This window comes from Pinus tabuliformis, chromosome 7, assembly GCF_031772625.1.
Source record: "Pinus tabuliformis cultivar Carrire ecotype Pingquan chromosome 7, CPIR1, whole genome shotgun sequence".
Classification (NCBI taxonomy): domain Eukaryota; kingdom Viridiplantae; phylum Streptophyta; class Pinopsida; order Pinales; family Pinaceae; genus Pinus; species Pinus tabuliformis.
In genome coordinates, this window is record NC_142293.1 from 180497090 (window position 1) to 180505572 (window position 8483).

Here is an 8483-nt window from a genome sequence, read left to right on the forward strand (position 1 = left end):
TCGTTTTATGACTATGATTAAAAAAATCACTGTGATGGTTTACAAAAGAGCAAATTTTCACTCCTGCCAAATAAATCTATATATAAAGTTGTTAAACTGTTTTTTCATAAGAAAAACACAGGCCAAACAAAGACAATACAAAACACACTAAGAACCCAAAAATACAATTTATTGTTTTCAAAACATAAATTAATTTTGATATTTATTAAAATTTCAAAATGCTAAATTCTTTCCGGTATGATTTAAATGTATGATTTAAATGTGAGTTCAAATTACTCCTTTTCTAGAATATAGCAAAGTTCACTAATTTCTATTCAATTCAGAGTGCAATTGTGACATTTTAAATGGTTTTGGATTTCAACGCGGAATAAAACGATCATGTCGCTATTATGAAGTCTAAATAGCAACCAAGAATAGCAAGAGAAAACCATCAAATTAGAAACGTTTTTGTATATCCCACCTCGCCATCTCTTCATTGCGATCCGCTTTTTGATGACCCAATTCCCATGAACCTGGCAAGAAATTTTGATGTATCCTCCTGGACGCGCACACAAGGCCGAGAACTAAGGCCAGGAGAATTTTGGTGGATTTTATGAATACACATGCGACTTAAAAGAAATGCGATAACTACACTCCGACAAATTTTCAGATGTCATGATATAATCATAATCATTAACACGCTTAAGACTCCACGTCCCGTTTTCTGGATATTTCAAGGCGAACCCTACTGCTCGTCCCTGCTTCTATAAAACCCATTTACCACCAGTCCCTACCCTTGTCAAATCTTCTTTTCCATTTGGAAGCAATGAAGACTGCCCAGTTTCTGGGCCTGTTTCTCATTCTCATACTCCATTCTGTTGCCATGGCGGGCACGCCCAGAAAGCCAGTGAGTGTGCCCTTCAGCAAAAATTACGTCGCAAGCTGGGGCGCAGGCCACTTCAAAGAATTCCGTGGTGGTCGAAGGGTCGAACTTCTCCTCAACAAAAAGTATGGTAAGTCAGTATCCTATCCATTTATTTTATTGGTTGTATCTGAGCCTTTTTTGGCTCATTAAAAGCCTTATCCGAATCCCGATGATATTGCCCAATCCCAAGGAGAATTTATTATTGATTTTTTATTTACAACTTTTCATTATCAAAGTGTTTTAAAGAAAGAATTGTGCTACCCATTAAATTGATTATCTAAGCGATTTTATCTATCCATGAGTTTCCATTAACAACTTTCCAGTAGCAAAATGCTTTAACGAAAAAATTGAGCTAACCACGGATTATCTAGGGTTTTATCTTTATCAGTGGCCGATATAACAAATTCAAATGAAATATGGGGTTGGCAGGTGCGGGGTTCGAGTCGAAGGGGACATATTTATTTGGGCACTTCAGCATGCAGATCAAGCTGGTTCAGGGTGATTCAGCTGGCACTGTCACGGCCTTCTACGTGAGTATAATCATCATAATTAAGTATATTTTCTCTTAAATTTGCTGTTGTTTAATTACTGTGTGTCTGTTTATTTTGGGGCGAGCAGCTTTCTTCTCAAACTGAGCATCACGACGAGATAGACTTCGAATTTTTGGGCAACAGGTCTGGGCAACCCTACATTCTTCAGACCAATGTATTCACGGGAGGCAAAGGTGACAGAGAGCAACGCATATATCTCTGGTTCGATCCCACCAAGGATTACCATTCCTACGCAGTGCTCTGGAACACGTACCAAATCGTGTAAGCCCCATACTCGAACCCCCGGACATTCTAGTTATTTCTTATTTCTTATTTTATGGATGGAAAGGTTTTGCTATTTATATGATAATAAGAGGATAAAAATCACTTTATTTTAGAGTGCCTTGCCTACAACCATATTAGATGTCACTTTCAAAAATTTTGTTACAATACTGACCTTCCTCGCCTTTTACATCGTCAAAAAGACACTGAGCTCGGGAGGTTTCTCTCTAACCCTTTTCAGCAAAAGAATTAAATCTTAATAAAATCTTAAATCAAACTAAATAATTCATTTCTTTAGGTCCAATAGGCCAAAGTTTGGTCTCAGTGGATGTTAACCACCATCATCATCATCAAGGCAAAAGCAAATGGGAGCAGTCTTTTAAATGTAATTTTTTGGAATTTAGGGTAGATTTCTATCAGGAATCCAGAAAATTTATGATCAAATGTTGATTTGTGTAATTTAAACTATTCAACACTCTCAAAAATTCTTAGACTACTTCCATTGTGAAGAATTTATTTGTGAAACCAATAATTTCAATAAACACCTGCTAAATTCTAGACAAATTAAATCATAAAATAAACCAGAAATTTAAATATGGGGGTTTTAGTAGTGCATTACATTAAATATCATTTTTAAAATTCAACTGCGGTAAATTCCTCTATGACTATTTCTTTCTCTCATAAAAATAGTCATAAATAAATGACTTACTTAAAACAATTGAATACCAAAAATGATATCTAAACCAAAAATCTGTAAAAAATAACCCTTAAAAACCACACAATGTATTCGATTTTTAACGCCCCTGTCCTTCATGAATATTGATTGGTATGATGGGTTTTTCGTGCAGGTTTTTGGTGGACTCGGTACCAATCCGCGTGTTCAAGAACTGTACGGACCTGGGGGTGAAGTACCCATTCAACCAACCGATGATGGTCCATTCGAGCCTGTGGGATGGGGATAACTGGGCCACCCGAGGGGGCGCGGAGAAAACCGATTGGAGCAAGGCGCCCTTCATCGCATCCTACGAGCAATTCTACGTGGATGCCTGCAAGGCTTCTCCGGCGCAGTCGGTGTGCGCTACGCAGGGGCGGCGGTGGTGGGATAAGGTGGAGTTCAGAGACCTGGATGACCGGCAATGGCGGCGCTTGAAATGGGTGAGGAAGAAGTACACCATCTACAATTACTGCACCGACAGGATCAGATACAAGAAAATGCCGCCGGAATGTGTCCGTGATCGCGATAATAGAGGTCATTATTAGTAATGACGCAGGCCATGATCATTTTATGCGACCTTCGGATTCGGATCATAAAATGTTTAGAGAATTGATTTTTTCGGGGTGACAATAATTCGCCTTTTCTTCCTTCAAACATAAAGGGGATATCGATATTATTATAGTGTGGCTTGTGCGGCCTAATCCTGAATCATTTAATTCCAGAGTTATTTGAACTCTGCCATAGATAGATATAGTTGGGTGATGATATTTAAATACATAGATATAGTTGACTGATGATATTTAAATAACTCTGCCATAGATAGATATAGTTGGGTGATGATATTTAAATACATAGATATAGTTGACTGATGATATTTAAATAGATTTGGAAAAAGAGAGCATATATTGTTTTTTTTCCCTATAATTTAGTTTTTGTTTTCTAAAAAGCGACTAATTAAACTATATTTTCGCAGCCTGGAAAATAGCAGCAGCAATGGGCACGGCTATAAACTCGCTCTGGCTCGAAGTTACAAGATGGCATCTCTCGTTGTGATTAATTTTTAAATTTTTCCTAAAAAATAAAATTTCAATAAATTTAAATTCTCAAAATCCAAAATAAAGGATACATTTAATTTCCCATTTAAAAATCTAGTTTTGATTTAAAAATAACATCAATTCAAATTCAATTTAGATTTAAATGAATATATCATTCACTCAAATTCAATTCAAGAAACCAAAGAGATCGGGATGGGAGGCTTTTCATTTAAATAATTGCTTATTATTATATATATATTAAGTGTTTTTTCTTAAAAGTTACACATTCAAAATCAGAAAAATAAAATATATATGTTTAATTTAATAATCAAATGATTTAAATAAAAATAAATCTTAATATCCCAAACAAAAAATACACCAATTTAATATATGAGTTAACTATAATATAATATATAATCCCTAAAAAATTATTATAGTTATATCATTTAATAACTATAATAAGGAGGATAAATAATAATTTATCCTCCTTATTTCACGCGCCATATGTTAATTTGAATTACTTTCAAAATATTCAAGTTGACCCAAGTCCAATTTCAATGAGAATTTATTATGTAGAGCTTTCGATTGAAAGTTAGAGGGATAAATTACTATTTCACGTCTATATGTTAATTTGAATTACTTCCAAAATATTATGAATTCAGGTTGACCCAAATCCAAATCGAATGAGAATTTATTGATTGTAGTTCAAAACATATGTGAACTAAATATTTTATATATATATATTTAAAAAATAAATAAATTAAATTAAAATATATATATTTTGAAATTAAATCCTATAAAGTAAATAAAAATTATTATTTTTATAAAATAATAGAAAGGAAAAATAAATTTAAATTTAAAATAGATATTTATTAAATTAATTAATAAATATAAATATAAATACATTCATGATGATGATGATGGTGGTTAACGTCTACTGAGACCAAATAATGGTCTATCCGACCTAAAGAAATAAATTATCTATTTTGATTTAAGATTTTATTCCTATGCTCAAAAAGCTTGGAGAGAAGCCTCCCGAGCTCACTATAATTTTGACATTGTAAAAGGCTAGGAAGGTCAGTATTGTAGCAAAGATTGTGAAACTGAGATCTAATGTGGTTATACGCGGGGCACTCTAAGAGGAAGTGGTTTTCATCCTCGATGTTCATATTCTCACATATATGGCAGATCCTTTCCGTCCATGGCATTTTAGGAACTTCCCAACGACCTTTTCACTATGGAGCTCATGAGAATTCATTCTAATCTTTGCTATATTAATTTTCTTCTTTGAGCTAGTTTAAATAGAGAGATACTTTTGATCTTCTAGGGTGGGGTTGATGACCTTCTTATAATAACTTAATTTTCTTTTAGCCACTAAGTCTTTCTCACACCACATGGTTTCTTTGAACTTAGAAGTAACAATATCTGTAATGTTATTTATGTTTTGCAATGCATCATTTTTGTTGATCTCCCAATAGTTTAACCAGGCCCTTGTGTCTTTATGCCACCCTCGATTGAGCCTTAGGTGGTTTTGGCTAGAATTTAAAGCTAGCTTAGGAAGTCTATGATCGTCTATGTTACTGATTTTGTGCTTGTACAACAGAAACCTAAGCATAGCTAGGCTCTTAATAGGGGAAATACCTGCTTCTATAAGGAGAATATGATAGGGTGTATTACTTTTAATTTTTAGGTTATAAGTTATAAAACGCTTCTGGATTTGCTCAATCTTTCTCCATGATTCTCTGGAGATGCTGCAACCCCAAACCTCACAGCCACATAAGATAACAGGAGTGACTAAAGTTTCAAAGAGGAACTTCTTTTTATCCCACATTACAAGGTTTGCTATTTTACAATTATTTTCAAGACCAAAGTAAGCTTTCCACCCCCCATTAATCCTTTTCTCAATGGTATGGTTCCAGTTGAGCTCGTGATGAATATCAATTCCTAGGTACTTGTAAGAATACACTTCCTCCAAGTTATTATTGTCATACATAAAATTAGCGTAAGTGTCCTTCTTGGATTTGATAATCATAACTTTTGTTTTGTCAGTGTTAACAGTCATACCCATGGTAGAGCAGAAATCCTTAAGAAGCCTGAGTTGCTTATTAAGATCAGATGGGCACCTTGCCAAAAGAACAATATCGTCAGCATAAACAAGAAGGATGACGACTATCCCAGCTAAGATCGTGCCATCACATCCTGCTTCCTCTAAATAGACTTCGAGCTTATCGATGTAAATGCCAAATAGGGTAGGGGAGAGGGGGCAACCTTGTTTAACTCCGATGTTACACTTAATATCTTTCGACCACCCTTCATTGCTCTTTAGCTTGGCAATTACATTCTCGTATAACCTTATAGCGGTAGCTCTCAACTCGAGAGGAACCTTTAGCTCTTCTAATCTATTCCAAAGGTTGTGTCTAGGAACCGTATCGAAAGCCTTTCTAAAGTCCACAAAGCAACAAAATAAATTAGATTTATCATTACGACATTCCTCCGCAATGATCCTAAGCGTAACAAGGTGGTCTGTTGTTGAGTGATGCCTTCTGAAACCTGCTTGGCCTTTAGCCCGCTTACCTTCACTTTCAAGCCATATGCTTAACTTCTTTTCCAAAATACTACCATATAACTTGGCTAAGAGAGGGCTGATCATAATTGTTCGATAATTAGAGGGGTTATTTGTATCCCCACTTTTAAAAATAGGGATAATGAGGCTCTCAGTCCAAGGTTTAGGGAACCCTTGCTTGACTGCTTGATTGAAAAGCTTGTGGATGTGGGGGATGAGGACAGGACCTCCAATTTTTAAGATTTCCGCTTGGTAACCTTCAATATCCGTAGCTTTCCCATTAGCGAGGCGATTAACCCCAAACTTAATGTCTTCTAAAGAGAAAACTTCTTTCATTGTGAGAAGGGTTTCCAAATTATCCATGACATTGGGAGATTCATAAAGCTTTTTAAGATAGGAATTCCAATCGTGAAGAGCAATTTTATTATTATCCTTAGTCTTCCTAGTTAGAATCTGCCTCCAAAATTTCTTAGGAGCTACCTTAGAGAGGTGTAAGAGATTCTCCTGTCTTTGATGAATGTACTGCCTCTTTTTCCTTTTAGTTAGGGCTTTGTATATTTTTATCTTGCCCATTTTAAGAGATTCATCAACAGCTTCCTTAATTGCTCTCCTTGCACTTTTACAATCTTTGTCATACCATGGATTGGTTTTGCTATTTCTTTTATTATTTGAAACTTCAATTGAGAACTTGTTAATAGAATATGAGAGGGTTGTAGTAAAATTATGATATGTTGTCTATATTAGATAAAGGAAGCAAATTAGTTTTTAATTCATTTAGAAAGAGATCATTTTTATTTCTATCAAATATTAAGTTCTTTTGGCTATAAGTATTATTTTCTATGGGAGCTCTATGCATGACAAAATTGAGAGTTATAAGTAAAAGCCTATGATCAGAGTCAGGTTCGTGGTCGTTTAAGATGTCAAAATTTATTATTTCGTTGTATAATAGGAGATCGGAAATAACGTAGTCTACCACGCTGCTACCAAGTCCATGGATGCAGGTCATCTTGCTAGAATTGGGCCACTTCTTTAGACCGTTGCAAATTATGAGATCCTGAGCGCTACAGAGCTTGACTAGCTCCGACCCAAACAAATTTTCCCCTAGATCTTCAGAGTTCCTTTTGTACCTGCTAGCCAGAGTAGGGTCTTCGTCTAACCAAAGAGGATTAGGGTTGGAATGATTGCTTAGAAAAATAGCTTGGTTGTTTGAAGTTCGAGCATTAAAGTCACCTATTAAAAGGATATTACCATCATTCCTTAGGCTAGAAATATCATTCTCTAAACCATTGTAAGGGTTAGTTTTATCTAGATTCTTCTTCTTATAGAAGTTAGAATTAATGGGGGGAAAATAACATATTGCTATGTAGGACTTTTTATTATTAACGTCTTTGATCTCTATCCAACTATATTGGTTGTGAGGGTCGCTTTTATAAATCCTAACATGGGGGGAGATGTTCTTCTTAATGTAACAAGCTATTCCCCCAATGCCTCTATGGGAGGATCTCTTGTTCGATGTAGACCATAGCGTAAAGCCATCTATGATAGGGACCTTAGATTCTTCGTGCTCCCAAGTTTCAACAAGCAAAATAATATCAACATCATTTGAAATCCAACTTAGCTTGGGGCCTTTGTTCCATGGGAAGCCCCGACAATTCCAAGAAAGGATCCGGAGCATGTTTAATTGCTATTGATTACTATATTTTTGGTTTCTATCTTGAATAAAGGCTTTTCTATTTCTGATTATTGCCCATTTTCCTTCCTTTCTAGCTTCTTTTACCTTTTGAACCTCCTTTCTTAATTCTGCTTGGTCTTCTGGAATGAGATCTTCATTTATGAATATTCCCGTTCCTTTTAGACTTGAGGTTTTACTAAGTATGTCGTGCTTATGATCAGTGGAGCTCACCTTTATGCGGATTAGTCTTCCTTTATTCTCGGTTAATTTCCCCAACCTTGTTGCTTCTGTGAGACACAATGTTTCAATTTGTAATCTATTATGTAGTTCTGTCTGGGCTAAGGCTAAAATAATAAATATTAATAATCCTTAAAATATTTATATAACATTTAATTTATGTTATCGTAAGAATGTGTAATTTCATTATAAAAATGAAACCCAAAAAACACATTATAAGTTTTGAAATAAAAAAACAGTTTGGAAACTTAATTACTAATTTCATGTGTAAGATTCTTTATTATGAAAAATATTATCATATTATTTAATAAACCATATCCAACGGTGTAATAAATCCACAACAAATAAGAAAAATATTAAAGATAAAAAAGTGAAAAAATAAAATTGTATTAACAATTAAAAAAGCCAAATAATTAAAAACAAAATTTTTGAATTTTAATTACAAAATTATAAGTGTAAATTTTAAATCAATAAAAAATTATTTTAATCCTAGATTTTAAATGTTAAAAGAAAATCAAATATCTCATAGATATTTTTTTAGAGTTT

At 34.3% G+C, this 8483-nt stretch overlaps 1 protein-coding gene across 1 annotated transcript; it reads left to right on the forward strand.

Moving 5' to 3' along the window:
- The first annotated feature begins 802 nt into the window (after positions 1–802).
- On the forward strand, positions 803–2976 carry LOC149246449 (xyloglucan endotransglucosylase protein 34-like). The gene is made up of 4 exons (XM_089441562.1): positions 803–992; positions 1334–1434; positions 1523–1716; positions 2565–2976. The coding sequence occupies exons 1-4, from the start codon at positions 806–808 to the stop codon at positions 2974–2976; spliced, it is 894 nt and encodes a 297-aa protein (XP_089297688.1). The 5' UTR covers positions 803–805.
- The last annotated feature ends 5507 nt before the right edge of the window (positions 2977–8483 follow it).